Here is a 23,617-nt window from a genome sequence, read left to right as displayed (position 1 = left end):
CAAGAATTTCTCTCTGCTAACAATAGCGCCACCTTGTGGAGAGTGGCTACATTGCTATTAGCTAGGCAAACGCTCTACCACTGAGCCAAATCCCCAACCCTTGCATTGCTATTAGCAATGGTACCTCAGAATGCAGGATTGTGGCTACCTAGGCAGGTGTTAGCTAAACTGCCTGAAAGGCCACCACCCTGAACTGAACCACTGAACATAGCCCAGCTCACTGACTAGGACTGGAGGGAAAGGAAATGTCTGTGAAAGTCACAGGTGCAGAGCCAACTTATCCTGGGCTCTCTTGACCTCTCAAATGCCATTCACAGAAGCTGGAGAGATGACTCAGCAGTTAAGAGCACTGGCTGCTCTTCCAGAGGACCCTGGTTCATTTTGTAGCGCTCACGGGGTGGCTTGACACCCATCTATAACTGCGGTTCCCTTGGCTCTGCTGCCCTCTTCTGGCCTCCATGAGCATTGCCCATGCATGGTGCGTAGACACAGGGGCAGGCAAAACACCCATACACACTAAAAAGACAGATCTTTAAAATGCCAGCCATTTTCCACCCACCTCTGTGTGTAATCCAACTTACAACTCTTGGGTAAATTCTTCTGGAATATAGAAGCAGAACTCTAGTATCTACCAGCCCAAAGGCTAACAGTGCCAGTCAGGAGGATCTCAGGCCTACAGCAAACATTGCCCCACTTTGCTGTAGCCTACCTGACATCCCCACAGTACATTTGCAAAGTGTGCTAATTTATGACTTTCTTTGCGCGAGCTCTCTCTCTCCCTCTCCCTCTCCCTCTCCCTCTCCCTCTCTTTCTCTCTCTCTCTCTCCCCTACCCCTCCACCCCACCCCCGTGTGTGTCCCAGCTAGAACAGGCTAGCACTGGGCGACCTGGATTTGTGTCCCTGGACCATGGCCGCTCTCGTCTGGCTCCAGGATGAACAGGCCTTCTTCCCTTTGAGATGAGAGCTGTGCTAACGATTGGCATTTATGGAACGCCAGGTTTCTCTTTGTCCCTTCTATTCCTCACGCCAACTCTCAGAGGGAGATGCTCTTGGGGTTCTTATTTTATATTTAGGGTGAGTTCTCGGGGGGGGGGTCACGGAGAGAGCAAGCAGAGACTGGGGCCAGGTTTGCCTGAATCCCAATCCCCTGTGGTGTTCAGGAAGCCATGCCCCACCCCCACACGCCTGTGGGCCACCTCTGCACCCTTCCAGAGAATAGAGACTCAGGGTGCTTTCTGTGCAGGGTATTCCGGCATGGGTTCCAGAAAGATGGACCCCAGAAGAAAGCTGGGAAGGAAAGTGTTTAAGTAAATAAAGGCTAACATATCCTGGGTCACAGTCCGCTGAGGGAAGCCAGGACAGGAACTCACAAAGGCAGGAACCTGGAGGCACGAGCTGGCGCAGAGGCCTTGAAGGGGTGCTGCTCACTGGCCTGCTCCTCGTGGCTTGCTCAGCCTGCTCCATGACAGAACCCAGGACCGCCAGCCCAGACATGGCCCCGCCCACATTCTCCTCCATCAACCACTAATTAAGAAAATGAACTACACTTTGAGCTGGCCCACCCCAACGTCTGCCTCATCTATGAACTGCCAGAGCACACGAAGGGGCCGGTCCTACACCTCCAAACTGGAGGATCTCCATGACAACAGGGGATCTAAGAGGAGTCCTGCTGAGGATCCAATATTAATAGTGCAGCAGAAGCCAGAGCCCTCAAACCAGACCAATGACTCATTGCACCGAACATTTGCAAGCAAAGATGTGCGGGCAAAAGGGTGTGCTGTGGGACACCGTGACGCACCACGGCTTCCACGGCGAGCCAGGTTTGTTTTGGGTTGGTTTTCTTTTGTGGGGGAAGTTATAGGGGCACATGTGACAAGACCGGGAGATGAGTGGGATTGGGATGCAATGTGCAAATTCACTAAGAATTGATCAAAAGTTTTAAAAATGAGAAACTCCCTACGGCCAGATCTTAAGGAGACCTTTTCCTAGCTGAGGTTCCCTCCTCTCGGATGACTCTAGCTTGTGCCACAATGGTATAAAACCATGAGGCACAGTTTGCGTCTTCCAGTTGTGTCAGTCTGGCTGCAAAAAATCCAGACAGGATAGTAAACAGGCTTCTCCAGAAGCTCAGGGGTCCACCCCGCTTCTGGGGATACACCAGGAAGGAGCCGTGGCCTAACTACACACACTGCTCTCTCTGAAGGGTGTGTTTCTATGTTGCTAATGGCTGCAGAGGCCTCCCTGAGCCCAGGGCAGAGTCTGCATTTCTGTGCAGTCACCTGGGGGCCCAGGACCCACGGTTCTAAACACAAATGCTTTTTTCCTCAAGCTAACTTTCCCCGGGAAAGTGCGACTTGTTTCACTCCACCCTTGGGACACACGAGCTGTCTGCCTATAAAGTCCTTCAAGCGGATTTTTTCCTTGAATGTTTCCTCAGGAAAAGAACTGACATTTCGAAACTGAGTGGACAGAAAGGTTTTGGGGAGAGGAATAAAAAAACTGAGACTCTCTAGGGATGAAGGAAATGCCCGAGGTGTGTTTCCCAGCACTGAGCAACGCAGCACTGCATTGTGGGAAGCAGAGCCATCTCAGAGTGTGACCAACAGGAGGGTGTGGTGAGTGTTCGGGATTCAGGGAGGAGCAGCTAACTCACATACAGGAAGGGTGGTGATAACCTTGACTAATGCTGACTCCCCACCAGGAACTCTACCAGACATTTCATACAGCACACGGTTCCGGTTCCGTCCACCCCTCAGCCTCCCGGTGGGCTAGGTGGAAGCCACCACCCTCATGAGAGTGTCCAAAGTGCCTTACCCAAGATCACACAACTAATTTGCATAAACTGGAGGTGAAGTGTGGGCCTTGCTGCATAATACCTGGTCAGTTTAACTGCCCTGGACTCCAGGTCCTGGAGCAAAGAAATACTCCTTGTCACGGGAAGAAGAATCTGGCACCAGCTTCTCTTCTGTAACACGGGGGGCGGGGGGGGGGGGGCAGTAAGGCCTGAGTCTGGGGCTGAAGGTACCCAAGGACTTAGGGTAGGGCGTGGTAGTCTGAGTGATCAGCCACCAGAAGCACCTCTTCCAACCCTGCCGTCTCTTTAAAGGATTCAGAGTATACTTAAAGTATAGCGGGCCTCCCTTTTTCTTTTTCTTTTTTCTTTTTTTCTTTTTCCAGTTAAAGGGGTTTTTTGTTTGTTTGCTTGTTTAAGAAATGTTCGTGTTTTCCCAGGGGCTACACAGTACCTTCTCTTCTGAGGAGACAGTCAGCTTGTCACTGGATATCAAGCTGCACACCTGGTCCAGACTTAAGCTCAGAAACTCTTCCCCCAGCATCACCTCTGGGAAGTGCTGCTCTGCTCCAAGACAAGAAGTTAAGACAACAAGGTTAGGCCTCCATGAGTGACCACCATGGGCAACCTTCAGGGGCAGAGGCTGAGGAGAAAGGCGGAGGTCCGAGGAGGAGCTGGAGGGCAAAGGAGAGGGAGACAGGCATCCTGGCTGTGGGGTGACAGACTTTTAGTCCCCAAGGGCAGGCATGTGTCGCCCTGTGTTATCTTGTCCTGAACAATGACAGAGACAAAAGTGGAGCAGAGAGATCTGGGTTTATATTTGGTCCGCGCTCTGTAAGACCCATACAGGCATTGCGGTAAAGCCTCGCTGAGACCTGCTTACGTAATTGTGCTGCCCGGGCACGGAAACAGTGTCCCCTGCAGCTCAATCACACAGAAGAGGTTCAGAATAGCCGTGTGAGAGGAAGTCTCTGGAGTTCTTGCCGGACCTCAACATTGGGAAGTCAGAAGGTGGCGTCGCTCTTCCTGCCCCAAACCAAGCCTGTTAAGGAGTCCCCTGCTTGACAGGGGAGTCCAGTTTAGTGTCCGTCCAGCTGTCAACAGGTTGGCTGCGTGAACCCAGGAAACTGACCCCAGCCACCTGCCTGGGGAGGTATTATGAGGAGGAAACCCTGGGGACAGCTAGAGCAAGCCAGAAGCTATAGGCCTGGGGTCCAAAGGAGGGAAGCCCAAGAGACAGTTCCAGCCCCACTATCTTCCTGGGCCATCCTCCAAAGCATTGTGTTCTCTGAGCTGCCACCCACAGTGAAAGAAGGGCCTAGGTGTAGACCATTCGTGTGACTCGTATCCTCAGGCCAGCACCAATGTTTCTGTGGGTTTCATGATGAGGGAGGACCTGAGAGTGTTTTGCCGGCTTTTCCCAAGTAAATTCACCCAGATGGCATTTCTCAGCATAGGCAGCCCCGGTTGCTCTCACAAGACCCTCCTGCTGCCCCACTCAGCTCTCTCACCAGCCCCTGGTCCCGCTGCCCACTTGCCTGGTAGCCTCTTTCATAACTCTAATGGGATGCAGTCCTCGGTTCCCACTGGAGTTGCCCTGCCCCGCCTGGCTGAGCTCTCAAAGGACAGAGTTACTGAAACCATCCCCACATCCATCATCTTCTCAAAAACTTGAAAAGAACTTACTCGAATCATTACTTTTAGAAAGTGTGTGTGTGTGTCTGTCTGTCTGTCTGTCTCTGTGTGTTTGTCTGTCTGTGTCTGTCTGTCTGTCTGTCTGTCTGTGTCTGTGTGTCTGTCTGTGTGTGTGTGTGTGTGTGTGTGTCTGTCTGTCTGTGTGTGTGTGTGTGCGCGCATGCCCGCATGCAGGCCGGCCTGACTGAGTGTGTGTATGTGACCATGCAGGAGGCTGTAAAGGTCAGAAGAGACCCCTGGGACTGGCCTTACAGGCAGTTGGAAGCTGCAGTGTGGGTGCTGACAGTTCTCCCCAGGTCCCCTGCAGGAACAATGCGCTCTCTCAACTTTCTTTCTTAAAGATTTACTTATTTCATGTCTGTGAGTACACTGTCGCTGTCTTCAGACACACCAGAAGAGGGCACCGGATCCCATTACAGATGGTCATGAGCCACCATGTGGTTGCTGGGAATTGAACTCAGGACCTCTGGAAGAGCAGTCAGTGCTCTTAACCGCTGAGCCATCTCTCCAGCCTGTAGCACTCTTTTTTTTTTTTTTTTTTTTTTTGATTCTTTTTTTCGGAGCTGGGGACCGAACCCAGGGCCTTGCGCTTCCTAGGTAAGCGCTCTACCACTGAGCTAAATCCCCAGCCCCAACACTCTTAAGAGCTAACACTAACCCTCGTGCTATCTGCTCACCAGCTCGTCTCAAACCGTTTCTTACAGAACTTATTTTTGATTTTAGATTGAAATGTTTTCTGATGTAGTGAGTTCCTGTACCAATTCCTACCTCCCTCTGTATTACCCACATGTTAATATTTCATTCTTAGATAATGGAGTTGTAAACATTTTTTTCTCCCCTCCCCACCCCCACCCCTGGATGAAAGGTAATCCTAGTCAGCCTGATGAGTGATGTAGTCCAGATCACTCCCCCCTTCCCCACCCCCAACCCACAAACCCCACCCCCACCTCCCATCCCCTACCCCCAACCCCCATGGGACAAACTGCAAGCCAAAGACTCTGGACTGTTGAGGAGAACGAGAAGTCAGCCTTTTAGCCTTCGCCTCCCTGAGCCTTTGGCTTTTAGGTGCCCAGAGAGTCTTACAGCCCAGCACAGCCTGCCTCTGGCCTTCCCATGTCTAGCTTTGGTTGAATAGGAGACAGAAAAGTGCGGAGAAAACAGGAGGTAAAGACGCAGACACCCTCATGACAGATGGGGCAAAGACCTGGGAAGCTTCGCGCTGTGTTCTTCATGGATTGGCAGACAAACCCGAAACCCCAGAGATAACGAGGGCAGAAGATAGCCTCCTGCTTCCTGCCCACTCTTGACCTGTGGAGCGGTGTGTGATTTCAGTCTAGGTTCCTCCCTGCTGCAGTGGACTGACTGCTCCTTAACCCTGAAGGAGCTGCCCACTGAAACCCTCTCCTCCGAGGCCACCTTCGGAGTCTCAGGAGGCTGCTAAGCACACATCCCCTCTTAGAACTGAAGATGAGGATGCCCAGGGTGAAGCTGCGTTGTCCCGACGAGCAAGGGATGGACCTGTGCAGACAAAGCAAAGAACGAAACGCTGACTCCTGGTAGCAAACGAAGGAAGCTAGAGGAATCCAGGGGAAAGGGGTCCGTGCACTCGGGAACAGCGCCACGTCTTGTGCCAAAATTGGAAGCGACCTTCTTCTAAGAGCCGTGGAGCCTACGTGATGCTGTGCCCCTTGAGGGCTTAAATAACAAAGAGGAGAGGAATAAAAGTGAGTTTGGGGGCTGGAGAGATGGCTCAGCGGTTAAGAGCACCCGACTACTCTTCCAGAGGTCCTGAGTTCAATTCCCAGCAACCACATGGTGGCTCACAACCATCTGTAAAGAGACCCGATGCCCTCTTCTGGTGTGTCTGAAGTCAGCTACAGTGTACTTATATATAATAAATGAATAAAATCTTTAAAAAAAATTTTTAAAAAAAAGTGAGTTTGGAACGGCGAGGGAAGGGATGGGAAGGGAAGAAGAAAGAAGAGAGGGGAGAGACAGCAAAAGGGGTGGGGAGCGGGAGAGGTTACACGTGGGGAGCACAGCGTTTCTCTGTTCGGTCTGAGGAGACATTAGCCCCAGCTTCCGTCCCAGGATCCCTTTCTGTTGGCAACACGTAAGAAGCAGCAGGATTACTGGGTGTGTTGCAATGCCTCGGTGGTTAAGAGCATTGCCCTTGCAAAGGACTCAGGTCCGGCTCCCAGCACATCCACATAGCAACCCACAGCCCTCTGTAACTCCAGTTCCAAAGGATCTGCCGCCCTCTTCTGGCCTCTGTGGGCACTGCATGCATATGGTGCACAGACATACATGGTCTTGCTTGCGTGCATGCCCCTGAAGACTGGGCCCACATATACCGTTTTCTTAGATGCTCTCTGAAAAGCACCCATTCTGCTTGAAGCGGGTATTTCCCCAAGAATCCTCTCCTATAGTTGCTGGGTTTTGTTTGTCTTGTCCAAGCAGGTCCCACCACCAAGTCCTGGACAACAGGCGGCGAAGACAAACTCAGCAGATTCTAAATGTTCTTGACGTTCTAAAACGAAGTTTTCAAAAGCAAATGATTTGTTTTGAGTGTCTTCTGCCCCCAAATGACAATTGCAATAAAGCGATAAACTAAATGCTAAACTGTTTAAATGCTTTTTATTTTATTTTTTAAAGATTTATTTATTTATTGTATATAAGTACACTGTAGCTGTCTTCAGACACACCAGAAGAGGGCATCAGATCTCTTTACAGATGGTTGTGAGCCACCAGTGGTTGCTGGGAATCGAACTCAGGACCTCTGGAAGAGCAGTCAGTGCTTTTAACCACTGAGCCATCTCTCCAGCGCCTTAAACGCTTTTTAAAAACGGTGCTGTGCGCTAGTTTACTATGAAGCCTATCCACCTCTTCCTTCTTCCATGTTCCCGTGGAGATGCCTGTCCACAGCTCTGAGGCACCTCTGGGACTGTAGGTCCTGCCAAGTCTCTGACATCAAATTTAATTCCGTTGAATTCAACAAACTTTCCAGCCATCCAATTATCCAGTCTCCCGGGACTAATGTTTTCTCACCTCTCGACAGAATGTTTCACAAAGTCCTGTGAGCATTAAAATAAACAAATATCTAAATCCTGGGGTTTTTTTGAGGGCATCTAAGCACTGCAGAATGGTTACCAAGTGATATCCCGAATGTGGTGTTTCTTCAGAGGTCAAGAGAACCAAGCTGATGCCTACGAACAGGCCTACTGGCACCAACAATCCCAGCCACAAGTCTGTGGCCAGGACTGTTAATTTTCTTGTGCCATCTCTCTGGCCCCTTCCTCCTGTTGTCTCTGAAGTGTTGCTAAGAGAGGGCTAAAGACTGGGCCTAAATGTCTCCTCTACAAGAGGCGCTCAAGTATAAAACTATCAGAGTCCTGGGAAAGAATAGAGAATGCTCAGAGAGTCTGGCAAGTCCCCGGGCTCTGTTTCATTCATCCAGTGTTATGTGCCACACACTACCATGGGAGATACCCAGGAGAGCCTGGTTCTGGAGGAGAGATTCATACAGAGACAGAGATACGGGACCCTGCAGCCATGGTCCAGCCCAGTGGACGTAACCCTCTAATAGTGAGTTACAACCTTCTGTGTCCTGTGTTTCTAAAAGTAGTAACAATGGGTAGAAGGGAACCAATAGGATCAAAGGCCCTGGCTACAATTCTAATTAGCCAGCCTTTAGTATCGATAACAAACACCCTTTGACCCCTGAGTTCTAGTCAATGCAACCGTTTGCGTATTTCTGTCCCTTTGGGTGAGAATTCAGAGAGACATGAGCGGAGCCATCTCTCCACCCTCTTCTCCCACTAAGTATAGACCACAGAGGAATCCAGGCTAAATGTCTCCTCTAGAAGAGACTCCTCAGGGGCTGGAGAGATGGCTCAGCGGTTAAGAGCACTGACTGCTCTTCCAGAGGTCCTGAGTTCAAATCCCAGCAACCGCATGGTGGCTCACAACCATCTGTAATGAGATCTGATGCCCTCTTCTGGTGTGTCTGAGGACAGCGACTGTGTACTTATATATAATAAATAAGTATTTTTTAAAAAGGCTTCCTCTGGGAGCCTGGTCGGGTCTTCTCAATGACAGAGGCCTGGAGAAGGTTGAGGGAGGCATTTTCTAATTCTGGTTAACACTGAAGTGTGTGTGTGTGTGTGTGTGTGTTTCAATATAAAGTCTATGTTAAATGCCGTAATAAATATATGTGTATTTATTTGACCATCTCCACTTTAGAGTCAGGAGCACGAGATCAAAAAGCCTCCATCTCCTGCTCAAGTTCACACAACGGTAAACACAAAGCTGGGGTCTGAAACCCAAGTCCTAGGGATGGAGAGATGACTTAGAGGCTGAGAACACTGGTTGCTCTTCCAGAGGCCCTGGGTTCAGTTCCCAGCACCCACAGAGCAGCTAACAACAGTCTGTAACTCCAGTTCCTGGGAACTATCGCCCCCTTCTGGCCTCCGTGGGTACTGCATGTACGTGGTACCCAATCATAAATGCAGGCAAAACATTAACACAGATTTAAAGAGATAAATTTCTAAAGCTGTCCTGAGAAGGCCATTCGGGTAAAACTAAATATAAATACCCCAAAACACTAAACTTTCCCTCTTAGATGTGAGAGAGGTGGGTTGGGGAGGGACACGCACAGAGAAACAGAGAGACAATGGCTATAATATGCAGAACTTTCCTTTTAAAGGAAAACAGTAATCTTAGAATAGTGGTGTTCTAAGCACTGTGGACTCGGTCCTGGCTTCAGAACGTAGACATGTGTAGTGCTTGAGTGAGATGTTGTCCCTCCATACTCTTGAGCATCTGAATTTGGTCCCCAGTTGGTGGCATTACTCGGGTGGGTTTAGGAGGTAGAGCCCTGCTGGAGGAAATCAGTCACCCGGGAGTGGACTCTGCAGCGTCAAAGCCATGCACTGTTGTTTCCACAGTGCTCTCACTGCTTTTTGTCTGTGACTCAAGAGGTGAGCTCTCAAGGTGACCCTGCAGCCACCTGTTGCCTCTGCCTCACCATCATGGACTATTAAAGTTCTGGAACCATAAGTCACACTTCTATAAGGTGCCCAGGCCATTGAGCTTCATCACAGTGACAGAAAAGACACTAAGATCGCTTCTGAACGAAGATCTCTCCCTGTCTACCATGCTAAACAAAGTATATTCACCCATGTCCCCAAAGTCCGTTCTTCCAAAACAAAGAAAGTAATTTCCATAGCCCAATCCTTATCATATGAGGTCCTTCCAAGATATGGGGGCTGGGAAACCCATGGAGGCATGCGCAGAATCAAAGCACTTGACGGGGAAAGAAAATCTTAGAACTGCCCAAGTGCTCCCCATAGGTGCTCCCCATCCCCCATTCCTTATTTTCAATTTTTAACGACAGAGGTTAGCCTTTCTGGACCAGGAATTTTCAGTCCCATATGTTTCTCTGCTCCAAGGAGAAAGCTAGACTTCCACATGGGAGTAACGGAGCCCACCTTGATGTCTTCCCAGCAGGGTTAGGGTCACTAGCCCTCAGACTTCAAATATTTCTTCTACATGCCCTGCAGAAGGTAGGAAATGTTCTCCACATGGCCTGTGTTTCTTGTCTCAAGATGTATATGTATGCTCCCCTACTCTCTCAAGTACACACGCACACTCACATACACACATGCATACACACATACACATGCATACATGTGCACACACATGTACACACGTGCACACAGGCACACATATGCACATATGTACACACATGCACACACATACACATACACACATGCATACATATGCATACACATGTACACACATGCACACACATACACATAGACACATGCATACATATGCACACATATACATACACACATACATATGCACACACATATACACAGACATGCACATGCACGCACATGCATGCGCATGCACACTCATGTGCATACACCCATGCACACACATACACACACACACACACACACACACACACACACAGCCATGTGCTCCTTAAAACTGTCCACTTATCAGTGCTATCAGGAACTATGCCTGGGTCATGGCAAGTGTTCAAAATAGTAAAAACTCTCACCATCAGCTTCGTCCTCTCTTCGGGCCGACTTGGATGCAGCCCAGTCATGAGAAGGGCCCCACTGGGTCAGAGATCCATGGTTTAAATGCTTCGCAAAACTTTTCTGCTCCTGACTTAATTACTTCGTTCCCCCAAATGACCTAATCAATCAAAAGGTGGGAGGGGGACATTTCTTTTTATGAGCACATGAAATTAAATGGCTTTTCCATCTTGTGGCGGGAGGGTTTCAGCTCAGCTTAGCGGGTTGATGTAAACAACATACCCAAAGAATTTTAACTGCCGTGGCTTTAATGAGGCTCCATTAATATCCTCTAAGCAGCCCCACTGATGGCCCAGGCACATGGCCCTCTAACTACCAAACAGCAAAGTCTCTGAGGTTAAAGATTAAACGGAGCAACAATTACAAGGGAGAGGGAATGGGTTGTGCGAACTTGAGAGTCCCCTTTCCGGCTTCTAACTACCCAGAAGGGTTGGGATAGTCTCTACTGAGGGCAGAGGTCTGAGCAGTGAGCTTCTGAAAGGCCCACTGTCCCCCACCACACACACACACACACACACACACACACACACACACACACACACACACACACTAAACAGGACAGCAGCAGAGCAAAAGTCTCACACATCCCCCTGCGAGTAAAACTGGACGCAGAGGAAGCAGGAGTACTGCTGCAGCTGCAAGAGCCACGGTCGGTCCAGACAGGAAACCAAGCAGACTGCTGGGTAGAGAGTGCCATCCCCAGCCAGTTCTCCTCTCACCTGGAAGGCGGGAGAAAGATTTGACAGTGTCTGTCTGCGTACATAGAACTGGGAATCAAATTCAGAGCCTTTACACGCTAGGCAAACACTTATGAACATCCTGGGTCTCCAGCCACCTCCATTTAAACCGACGTTTTCTTTGGTCCAGTTACACTGCCAACTACAAGTTACAGCTAGCAAGTTACCCTGTCAACTACAGTCCAAAATGGTCTGCACAAGAATGCTTGCTTTACTGAGGGCCAGCAGGAAGGGTGCTCATGGCTGAGGCCTGCAGTCTGAGTTCGATCCCAGAACCCACATGCTAGAAGGAGAAAACTGGCTCCTGTAAGTTGTTCTCCAACCTCTGCATGCACCATGAAAACCAGGAGCCCCCACCCAATATGAAATAAATGTAAAAAGATTTAATGTTCACTGAAATATGATCTGTACAACTGGAAGCATTAATATCCATCAGCAGAGTATTAGTATAACATCTGTCTGTCTGTCTGTCTGTCTCTCTCTCTCTCTCTCTCTCTCTCACACACACACACACACACACACACAAAGATGGACACCCTTATTCAAGAGTCTGGACATGATTCTAAGATCTTGTATGAAATGGAATAAAAGCATTGTTCGTTGGGGTTGGTATGGTGGCTCATGGGTCAAGAGCACTGGCTGCTCTTGCAGAGGAACTGGGTTCCGTCACTCCCCAGCACCCACACATTGGCTCACAACTGCCTGTAACTCCAGTCCCCGGAGATCCGATGCCCTCTTCTGGCTTCTACAGACACACACACACACACACACACACACACACACACACACACACACACACACACACACACACTATATACAGACATACATCCAAACACATAAAATAAGATGATACAATGTTGAAAGGATAATGGATACAGAGAGCTTCTGTGTCCGCTAAAACACATGATACATATGTTCTATAGGGATACCCAATATTGTCATCCTGACCCCTTCAGAGGGACTAGCAGGAGACTGATGGGCGTTTATACCTTCGCTGCTGACAGACAAGAAGATAACTTCCCTCGTATATACTTTATGAAGTATATACTTTATAAAGTTTAGTACGATGGTATGGGGATGTAACTGCAGATATGGGAGACTGCCCAGGACCTAATAAAAGGCCTTTTCAAGCCCGGGGAGCATTTTCTCCTGTGTTTTATTTTATGTGCATGACTGCTTGCCACATGTATATAGCTGTGCACCACATGAGTTCTAGCACCCTCGGAAGTCAGAAAGAAAAGGAACTGGAATGACAGGTGGCTGCGAGCCACCATGTGGGTGCTGGGAATAGAATCTGGGTCCCCTAGAAGGGCAGTCAGTGCTTAACCATTGAGCCATCTATCCAGCCCATAAATATGTTTCCAATGAAAGAGATACTGAGGGATCCTGCGGAGGACAAAGTTGCCGTGGTGTTTCACTCCTGGTTCTGCCTCTCATGGTCACTCTGCTAGTCTGCTTTTCCTGCGATGATTAGTGACAGATTTTGTATTGAGGTCCAAATAGTGACAATATGTCAGAAAAAGAGCTGTCGTTGGACAAGTTAATGTTCGGGGACAAGCTAGGGGCAGCAGGCAAATGAGGCAGGGGAGAGGAGAAGAGGGACCACAGATCCACCTGCCCTTGAACTGGTCCCCTTCACCAGGGCACATGTGGTTTGAACACCAGCAGCCAGAAGCCATGAGTTCTGGCGACTGCAGCCTGGACCCGGCCCTGAGGCCCCTCAGTGCAGCAGCTGGGTCTGTCAAGGGGGATCCAGAGCCCAGTCTCAGGGTCTTCTGCTACTACAGGACAGCTCCCGCCCCATGTCATCCCCAACATCCTAAAGCCAGTAAGGCTCTTTAAAAACAGTGCAGGGTCGCTCAGCCCCATGTGTTGGCAGACCTGACTTCTGGATCCGATACAAAGGATTTCCTTGCAGTGTTGGCTCAAAATACTTTGCAAAGCATGGCAACCCAGCACCGTTTTTCCACAGCATATGACAGCGGAACCAAGTAAAAAGGAGTAAAAAGATCTGTCTCCAGAAGCAGGAGTACACTGGAGTACCAGGGATAACAATCACAAAATGAAGCAGGTCACGTCAGTCAAAGAGGACAGACACAAGGCAACCGCTCCAACCTCCCTCTCCAAACACAGCAGTGTTCCTTCGTCTCCCTTCTACACTCTGGTCACTGTCCTTTGAGCTCCTACATCATCCCCGCACCTTAAACCCCCCCGCTCTACAGGGCCAAGCCTGCGCAGAAGGCAGGCTGTGGGACGGTCACAGGCCAGCACCACTGAGAGGAGGTCCCATGTCTGTCAAGCGTGCTAACTGAGCCAGGGAATGTAGACATGGCCACCCGTGCAGAGAGGGGACAATCTCTGTGTGGCTAGGTACGGTGCAATCAGGAAGAGAAGAAGACATCCACGTTGTGCTCCCCCCCAACCCCAAGATGATGGTAAGTCTGTATCAGTATTAGCTGTCCGTCCATCTGTCTACACTGCCTGATGCTGGGATTTGGAGTCACCGTGACACGGGTGACCAAGCATATACCATTTCAGTGGAATGGGCTCACTCTAGCTACTCGTGCTCCTCACTACCCTCTGTACAAACTGGAAGCTGTGGAAGGCAATGGCCGCGGACGCTGACACTGGGCTTGAATTCCGTCCCTGCCCTTACTAGTTGCCTCTCCTCAGACTATCTTACTTCTCGGGATCCTGGTTTCCTCAGCTGTTGCACACGTTTGAGGAGAGTGTATGTGAGGTGCTTAGCATAACAGGAAAAGCTCCAATAAATACCAGTCATGGAAATCCACTAGGCCGCCAACAGACACGTGCGCAGAAGCTGCAGCCAGAAGCCCATCGCTTTGACAGCATCAGGACCAGGGAGCACCAGCACGATGTACCATCTCCAACCTCTCACAGATCTGGATTACCATGAGATGGGGCGTTGGGGGAGGGGGGTGGAAGAAAATACAGTGCTTGTGAGCGTGCACACGCTAGCTGGGTTAGCAGAGAGGGACGGCAGAGGAGATAAGAAAGAAGGGGACAGAAGTCCAAGCATCTCGGCATCGAATCCTTACCACACTGGCAGATGCTCACAGTGGGGCCACACGTGAAAAGCACTCATCCTGGCTCTGCTACTGCTACGTCAAACCGGAGCAGCATCCTTCAGGAAAGGGGTTTTTCTGAGCGGGACCCTCATTAGGAGAGACGAGCAGCAGAGTTCAGGCTCACAGGCCAACAGGATGGAGAGCAGGGCTACCAGAGAAGCCCTTCACAATGGTCAGCTTCAAGCACATCTCCACTGTTGGTCATGTGTGTGCCTTCCCATGGAGGATTACAGTCTGTGAGGTTTGCTCATGTGTGTGCCTTCCCATAGACTGTGACCCTTGGTCATGTGTGCCTTCCCATGGAGGGTTACAGTCTGTGACCCTTGGTCATGTGTGCCTTCCCCTGGAGGATTAGTCTGTGACCATTGGTCATGTGTGCCTTCCCCTGGAGGATTAGTCTGTGACCCTTGGTCATGTGTGCCTTCCCATGGAGGGTTACAGTCTGTGACCCTTGGTCATGTGTGCCTTCCCATGGAGGGTTACAGTCTGTGACCATTGGTCATGTGTGTGCCTTTCCATGGAGGATTACAGTCTGTGACCCTTGGTCATGTGTGCCTTCCCATGGAGGCTCCTCAGCCTGTACCAGGGAGTTAACTAGAGACCAAAAGCAACCGGGCACAGCTCGTCATCCCATGGACACAGGGCAATGCAGCACAGGGCAGACAGCAGCTCCTCGGCACGTTTCCTAGGTCCTGGCTGCACAGGAAGCAGAAGAGAGGAATAGGCACGAGCTGTTTGCCTGGGCCTGAGATGAGCTAAAGCTTCCCCTGGTAGACAGTAAGGCAACTGTGCACCAACCTAGCAATCAAGATGACCAGTCCGGTTTCCTAGATAACTCGGGATCCTTCCACGTGCAAGGAATGCTGAGGGAGAGAGTCCTGGATGACATCGTCACCTCCATTTCTTCTCCCTCCCAAGACCCCGATCAAATACCAGGATAACAAGTTCTCCAAGGTACAGTGTTGCCCAGAAAACAAGCTGCCATACTGAGGCTCTCCCAGCTGCGTCTAGTGTGGCTACACACACATTAAAGAAACAGACAGGTGTTCATTGCCTTTCTGATGCTTGTGAACATCTTTGCTGACTGAAACACCTAATGATGACACACCAATTGGCTCTGCCGTGAGGACAAAGAGTGGGTGAGCCAGTGTGCGTGAGGGAATTCTGGGGAGGCCCAATCTCATCCTCCTGGGGAAGTCAACATTAGTATCTAAAACAGATACATTTAAAATTAACAATGTTCACAATTTCCTGAGGTAAATGGAGGAAGCCAATTTGTGAAGTTGCCTTTTGTTTAGGTTTTCTATAACTTTCTAATTGTGTGTCTCTGTGTGGGTCTCTGCAGGTGGGCATGGAGGCCGGATCCCTTGGACCGAACGATTGTGAGATACCAACATGGCTGCTGAGAAGGCAGCTCTGGTCTGCTCAGAGCATTGTGTGCTCCCAACTGATGAGTGGCCGCTCCATCACTCCGACGTGAGCCTGACCCCGCTCTCACCCTCGGTGGGAGTTGATTGGTTGATTTGTTTGCTTTGGTTTTGATGCAAGGTTTTATCATGTAACCCAGACCGGCCTTGAACTTATGGTGATCCTCCTGGCTCTGTAGTGCTAAGTTGCAGGTGTGTGCCACTTAACGCCGCCCATCTCGAACTTTAATTCCCTTCAGATTTAAGATATCAGTGAATCCAGAGAGCAAGACAGTGTGTAGGAACACTTGTTAATCACTGGGAGCCTGGACCATGTTCAATTTCTAATATCATCTACATAGAGCAATTAGACCAAAGAAAAGTTGTCTTAAACAAACAAAATAAGATCCATTTCAACACTAAGCTTAGTTTATGCTACATACGTGTGCACACATATGCACGCACACACATTAATGCATGCACATACACAAATTCACACACGCCTGCATATACACAAGTTCATACGCACAAATTCACACATCCGTACTCACACACTCACATACACGTCCATGCTCACACTCTCACAAACTCTCTCACAAGCACACTGGCACACCTCCCCAGCAGCTCCTTCTGTGCTGACTATACCAACCGTGTACGAATTAGCCATATTCCACTCTGCAATGGGCTAGACTTGTCCGCTCTTAATTATCCGTGTTTTGTCTCCCTAACCAAGCTGCTCTGTGCAGAAACAACTTCTCAGAATCTCCGAGAGTCCCCAACGGGCCAGGCGACTAAATCCACGAGCTCACGGGAAACAAGGGTACTCTGCCTTACCTGCGTAGGCGTTAGCCTGCTGCAGGAGATCGGTGCAGGTGTGCACGTCTGCAAAGGCACGGATCCCCAGGCAGTTGGTGGGATGCAACTGAGACTGCAGAAAGTCACAGCAGTTCTGACGCACGTCCATGAGCTGCAGCAAGCTGGCTGCTGGAAGCAGGACCTGCAAGAGAGAGGGACCCTCTGAGACACCTGGTCCCGCGGCAGCAGCTCATCCCCGAAGTCACCGTCCCTTCATGATTCTGTGACCTCACGCTCAAGATTTTCTATTGCTTTCTCAATGAGTCCAAACTTCCCAGCCTGCTTTGCCCTGGGAACCCCGCCCACAAGTGGAGTCTCAGTATCATTCCAGCCTATCAATCTTTCCAGGGTCGCCTCTGTCCCAGGACCTTAGTAAAATGCAGGTAGGTTCTAAGCAGGCCTGAAAGCCCAGTCGTGTCTAAGAACCCGAGTGACCTTCTATCTGCTGGGCCAAGAACTACGCCCAGTGAGACACAGTGTGTGCACACCTGCAGCACAAGTACAGCAATGTACAGCACACACAGAAGCTCTAAATACTTGGCACACATTGGCATCGCCCAGAGAATTGCACATCCTCATGGGTACGGCTATTGTGTGCTGTTTCTTCTGAGATTAAACCTTTCTGTCTTGGAGGAAAGCTTGTGAAGACAAGGGGTGTCTGCAGGGAGGGAGAACAGAAAAGTGGTCTCAAGAAAGGTAAAACATTCCAGCCTTGGGGACGCTCTTAAGCTAAGGAAATAAAAAAACAACAGGAAGTCCCTGAAACTGATGGGACCCACTAGGCCGTCCCTACCTACGTTTGTATAAGCAGTAAGGACTGGGGAGAGACACTCTGAGAGAGAGCAAGCTGAGCTGCCTGGAGGAAACAGAGACCAGCTGAGCTTCCTGGAAGACGCTCAGAACAACTAGTACTCCCTCCGAGACCTATTGAGCTGCCTGTAGATTGTGTGGTGAGCTCAAGGTTTCCAGCTTTCTTGAGCTGTCGCCCATGAAGGGTGATAACAGTTGTCTTTTGAGTCATTTCTGCTCCTGTGAGCGACCCCAGTAAAACGTATTGGTTCTACTAAGCTAAACTTTGGGGACATCTGTTCTTTGGTCTGTCATCGGTTCCTTCTCTGGGGCAAATAAATGTCTGTTTGCATCTCCCCAGAAATAGTGTCATGCAGCAGGTGTGACCTGGGTGTGGAGAGGTATTTAAGGTCCCCTCACATACTTCTCTGGCCAGCTGACTCCGGCACCCACTGCCCTGAAGACTGCAGCGTGCAGGCACTGGCTCTGAGATTCAGTCGTAAGCAGGATAAAGCCTCGGTTTTTACGGCACTTGTCAGCTGATGGAAAGAAGAGAGTCGCCCCAGCCTCTGCACGCTTGGGTGACCCTCCTTCCCAACAGGTTAAAAAGCAAAGACACTTCAGAGTGCGACCACAGAGGGAAGAGCTGGGTTTTCTTTTGAAAAGTCACAGGACACTTATTCTGCATCATGGAAAACAGAATAGTTCTTGCTTGGGTGTGTGCTCACATGTTTTTCCTAAGAACCAGGGGAAACTGGCTTGAGCAAGCCTGCTGGGAGCTCACTACCAACCCTCATCAAGCTTCCCACAGAGGCCCAAAACAAGACAGACGCCCTGCCCCACTGGACTCTGCAATCTCTCTCTCCCTCTCTCTCTCTCTCTCCCTCTCTCTCCCTTCTCCCTCTCTCTTCCTCTCTCTCTCCTCTCTCCCTCTCTCCCTCTCTCTCCCTCTCTCTCTCCCTTCTCCCTCTTCTCTCTCTCTTCTTCCTCTCTCTCTCCTCTCTCTCCCTTCTCCCTTTCTCTCCCTTCTCCCTCTCTCTCCCTCTCTCTCCCTTCTCCCTCTCTCTTCCTCTCTCTCTCCTCCCTCTCTCCCTCTCTCTCCCTCTCTCTCTCCCTTCTCCCTCTTCTCTCTCTTCTTCCTCTCTCTCTCCTCTCTCTCCCTTCTCCCTTTCTCTCCCTTCTCCCTCTCTCTCCCTCTCTCTCTCCTCTCTCTCTCCCTCTCTCTCCCTTCTCCCTCTCTCTCCTTTCTCTCTCCCTCTCTCTCCCTTCTCCCTCTCTCTTCCTCTCTTCCTCTCTCTCTCCCTTCTCCCTCTCTCTTCCTCTCTTCCTCTCTCTCTCCCTTCTCCCTCTCTCTTCCTCTCTTCCTCTCTCTCTCTCCCTTCTCCCTCTCTCTTCCTCTCTTCCTCTCTCTCTCTCTCCCTTCTCCCTCTCTCTTCCTCTCTTCCTCTCTCTCTCTTCCTCTCTCTCTCTCTCTCTCTCTCTCTCTCTCTCTCTCTCTCTCTCTGGAAGAGAAGGGCTGCCAGGATAACTTACCAAAAGGGAAAGTTGGGTGAAAACTACCTACCCAGCACCAGTTCCTCATAGCAATGCCCTGTTCCTATGTCCTTCCTCCCAGATGTCCCTCTGGTTCTCAGGGAGAGAGGCAGAGCCAGACCAACTCCAGCTGTTCCCATCTACAATGGCTTGTCCAGGAAGACACCTGCTGCGGGCATGGCTGCTTTTGTGGCATAACGTGTGTCTTTTTTTTTTAATATTTTAATTGCTGGGTGCTGATCTCCTCCCAAAACATCTCCTAGCCCTCTGTGTAGACTTCAATTGCCTCTATGTGCTTAGGCCCCAAACCATGCCCTTACTGATCCTTCCCCAACGGGTAACCAACCGTCCTGGTCTGACAACACTGTTGGACGTCCCAGAGCTCCCGGTGCTGCAGGAGGACAGTGTCCCCTGTTCATCATCCTTGCCAAATGCACCCACTTCCGCCCCAAGAGCTCCACTGTGTGTCAGACCGAGCCAGGGTCTACCCTCTACAAGGAGAGCTCTGTCTGTCCACCAGCTTCTACTTCTCCCTGGAAAGGCCACTCCTCTAGCCCTCCACCCCGCCTCCCTCTTGCCGTGTCCCCAGCAAGGCTGGTTTAAGTTAACACAATGTCCTTGGTGTTTTCTGGCCCACTGATTCATTTCTGAAGAAGAAAGAGATAAAAATCGCCTTCGACTCGGAGTTGTAAAAAACGTAGGCAAACCCAACTAGAGCCCAACGCTGGCCACCCAAGCTCTACCAGGTCAGCCATAAACTTGGAAACTCAATTAACCTGTGGGCCGCTTGGCCTGGCCATACAGATCCCAAAACCAGATTAGTCCCTGCCTGCCCGTGAGGTGGAGACCCATTAGCCACTCTTGCTGGGTACATGCTAGGAATGGAAGGCTCCATACCACGTGACCCCACAGGACCACTCATCTGGCATTGTCTGACCCCACTAGTTCTAGGACAAATTTTTGGGGGGACCCCCTTGGTTGTAGGCGACTTGAAACACTTATGTATGCTAGCATGGGGTCCGGGTTAGCTCTAGCCAGTAACTCTCTGGATAGTCGAGACTCCTGCCTATCCCCGGACTGCATTCCCTGCCAAGCCCCAGCGAGACTATGCCGGAGACACGGCCTCCCTTCCTTCCCTCTGTAAGGATGGCACAGTTTAGTGCTTCAGTTTTGAAGTTCATGACAGCCAGCTCTAGAAGTACAATAACAAATTGTTTCCTGAGCGAGTGCCTTAGCCCCACGGCTCACAAAAACCCACTTAGCAGACAGAAACTAATGACAGTTTCCACCCCCACCCTCTTCTGGCTTGGCCCCTCCTACCTGAGAGCACCCCCTGACCTGGCTTCCCACAGTGAACTCTGCTGTGGTCTCATGGCTCCTACACTTCTTGATCTCTTGCTTAAAGGCCCTTTTCTGCCCTCCCTGGGTTCACCCAGGACAGGAAGATTAGAGGAAGCCATAATACTAAAGGGAAGGATGGGGAGACCCTGAGCTAAGCCGCCTTTCCTGCACTGTTGCTCAGAGATAGACCGAGGCCCTATCAGATAGGGCCACACACACAAACCCAAGCCCCCAGGGGATGGTAACAGGTGGGCCCCATCTTCCACATCAACAGGACTGGAGGGCATTTCCTCTTCTCTACTTCCTGAGCCCAGCACCACTTTCGGCTTTGAAGTGGGCTGTTGTGAGGATAGAGTCATAGGCTGGACTGCCTGCCACTGAGGAAAGGAGGAGTTAGCAGGAACTACCCATCAGCGTGGAAAATAACCCCAGGTCGAAAGCACCTAGCTTGCCATTCAGCACCTCATTCCTAAGAAAGCCTGGAATAGCCCACAGCAAGGAGTTTACAGTCCCTGGTCCCCTCCGCTTGCAACAGGCAGCCTTCCACTCCTCCTGTGCTGGACCTGTCTTGTTTGAGGAGGATATCCCGTTACTGGCTTTGCTTCCTTTTGCAAAAACAAGAGGAAATGCCCTGCCTCAGAAAACACCTAATCCTGGAACTCCATCCAGGGGGCGGGAGAAGGGAGCGGGGGCGGGAGGAGGGGGCGGGGGCGGGAGGAGGGGGCGGGGGCGGGAGGAGGGGGCGGGGGCGGGAGGAGGGGGCGGGGGCGGGAGGAGGGGGCGGGGGCGGGAGGAGGGGGCGGGGGCGGGAGGAGGGGGCGGGGGCAGGCGCAAACGAGGGCGAGCGAGAGTGCCAGGTGAAGGGCGTCCAGAGCCCCTCCTGGCCGCACATGGGCACCCAGCTCAGGCGTGCTGAGCGGTGGTGCTTGTTAGAGCCATCTGAGGGGGAGGGAGGACACGGACAGCGGGGTGATCAAAGTGTCACTTTCAGCGATGGTGTTCCCACTTGCTGGTCATGTGGCCAAGGACAATGACCTCAGCTCTGTGTGTCTGCACCTCAACAGTACAGTGGGCATGGTCACGGTGGTGCCATAGGGCCGCTGAGAACCAAGCGGCTGATGCATTTATAGGACAGTGCCCAGCCACCAGCACTGTCTGTTTGGTTATAATTGACCACTAGGGGCAGAAACTGAGGCTCAGACCATTCACTTAAGAAATGAGTTCTTGGGCTGGAGAGATGGCTCTCAGGGGTTATGAGCGCTGACTGCTCTTCCAGAGGCCCTGAGTTCAATTCCCAGCAACCACATGGTGGCTCACAACCATCTGTAATGGGATCTGATGCCCTCTCCTGGTGTGTCTGAAGACAATGACAGTGTACCATGTACTTACATAAAACAAATGAAGAAGGAGAAGGAGGAGGAGGAGGAGGAGGAGGAGGAGGAGGAGGAGGAGGAGGAGGAGGAGGAGGAGGAGGAGAAATAATGAGTTCTGCACAGTCACTCGGTCCCCACCCCATTGTGTGACCCAGCGTTACTCGCAGGGACTGTGTTAGTCTCATTACCTAGGTGGTAATGGTGACAGTGGAGAGACTGCATGGCCCAGGTTCTAATCGCATTAGTAAGTCTCCGGACGGACTGTGGCCACCTCTGCCATGCCAAGAACCAGTTCTCCAAGGGCCAGGGACATGTGTGCACCCGAGAAGGGGTGAGAGTTAACTCTCAGGGTCATTCCACCAAGCCCCAACCTCTGACAGTAGCTCCCTCGGGGGACTCACAGCCTGGGCTAGGGGGATGGGCACAATGACAGAAGAAGTGAGATAGACCACCCCCTCTTCCTCCAAAGTCTGCCCCAAATGTTTCCTGAGTGTGATCTGTTCCTCTCCTCCTGTCAGGCAGTAGTGACTACTTCCTCCTGGACACCTCTGCCCGGGCCCACCATCTGTCTCCGCCTACAGATCAGCTGTTCCTTGGGAAGCAGCCTGTCTGAGCTACTCCTCTGTGGCCTTGCCGGCTGGTGCGGCTTAGCAGCTGGAGAAAAATGCTGAACGATCGTCCAAAGAAGAGACGAGATGTGTACAGCTCAGCACACGGGACAGCCCGGGGCCCTGCGCTCTTCCCCTCGATCCTCAGCAGATAGCCCAAAGGTCCCTCTCCTCACAAGAATGGCTGGTGCCTGGTCAGGCCTCAGTCCACGCCAAGCATTCCGGGTATACCCCGGGAGATATCGTACAGTATGTTCCGGCCTAGGAGAATCCCCAGCCACTTCTAGATCAGATGGGGTTAGCCCCACTCCCTTCACCATGACTCCTACTCGCCACCTGGCCACGGGTCCTCGGATGCCATTGGCATCGATGCCTGCCTTCTACAGATATGTGAGGGCATCACCCTGTTTAGGTAATACTATGTATGTGCTGTGTGCCAGGCCCTGGGCTACGGATGTGTCAGCAGGCTCTCTCCTCACGCCCGCCCTATCACAGCAAATGCTGTTCTCAAGACCGCATCGATTAAATGGCCCACACCAGCCCCATCAGAGTAAACGCTGTCATCAGGGCCAAGTCTAAGAAATGAAAACCCTGAGGCAAAGAGAGATCACCTAACTTGCTTCCGCATCACAGCCAGATAAGAACGGAAGCCAGGGTTTGAGCACAGGCAGTTTTCGAATACCTATGAAAATGGGTGCTCTTACGGCCTCTGCTTTGTGGAGAAGACTGAACTTGGCGATGGGGTGTCCAGGAAGTGGAAAGGCTCCAGCAGGTGGAGGGCAAGCATGCAGACTGAATGGTTTCTCTGGCAGTCACTGAGTCCCAGGGCGCTGTGAACCCGCGGCCATGTTGTCTCCCCATAATTCCTCCACCGGCTCTCTAAACTGCACTAACTCCACCCTTCCCTGTCCTTCCCCCTCCCTCTCAGACAAAGTTTTGGGGAGTTTTTTGTTTTGCTTATTTATTTATTTTATGTATATGAGTACACTGTAGCTGTCTTCAGACACAGCAGAAGAGGGCATCGGATCCCATTACAGATGGTTGTGAGCCACCATGTGGTTGCTGGGATTTGAACTCAGGACCTCTGGAAGAGCAGTCGGTGCCCTTAACCACTGAGCCATCTCTCCAGCACTAAAGTTGCTTTAAACAGTAATGACAAAGTCACTCTCTACAGAGCTCTGGTATCTGCTGTCACCACTTTGAAACAATGTGTTTTGTAAGCCAGCGAGATCAGCACTGGGTGAGACCAGAGTTGTAATAATTACCTTTTTACTGATGGATACCTATTA

At 51.0% G+C, this 23,617-nt stretch overlaps 1 protein-coding gene across 2 annotated transcripts in view; it reads right to left on the bottom strand.

Annotated features, from left to right (window-relative positions):
- The window catches only part of Klhl3 (kelch-like family member 3), a 120,585-nt gene that overhangs the window by 51,901 nt on the left and 45,067 nt on the right, over positions 1-23,617 (bottom strand). Inside the window, 2 exon segments of one of the 2 annotated variants that reach the window (NM_001419643.1) lie at positions 3,247-3,356; positions 16,664-16,826. In NM_001419643.1, coding sequence (NP_001406572.1) covers positions 3,247-3,356; positions 16,664-16,826 — 273 coding nt within the window. 2 annotated transcript variants of the gene reach the window in all.

This window comes from Rattus norvegicus, chromosome 17 (assembly GCF_021556685.1).
Source record: "Rattus norvegicus strain SHRSP/BbbUtx chromosome 17, alternate assembly SHRSP_T2T, whole genome shotgun sequence".
Taxonomy (NCBI): domain Eukaryota; kingdom Metazoa; phylum Chordata; class Mammalia; order Rodentia; family Muridae; genus Rattus; species Rattus norvegicus.
The sequence above is the reverse complement of the archived record's forward strand: the minus strand, read 5'-3'. Positions and strand labels throughout refer to the sequence as shown.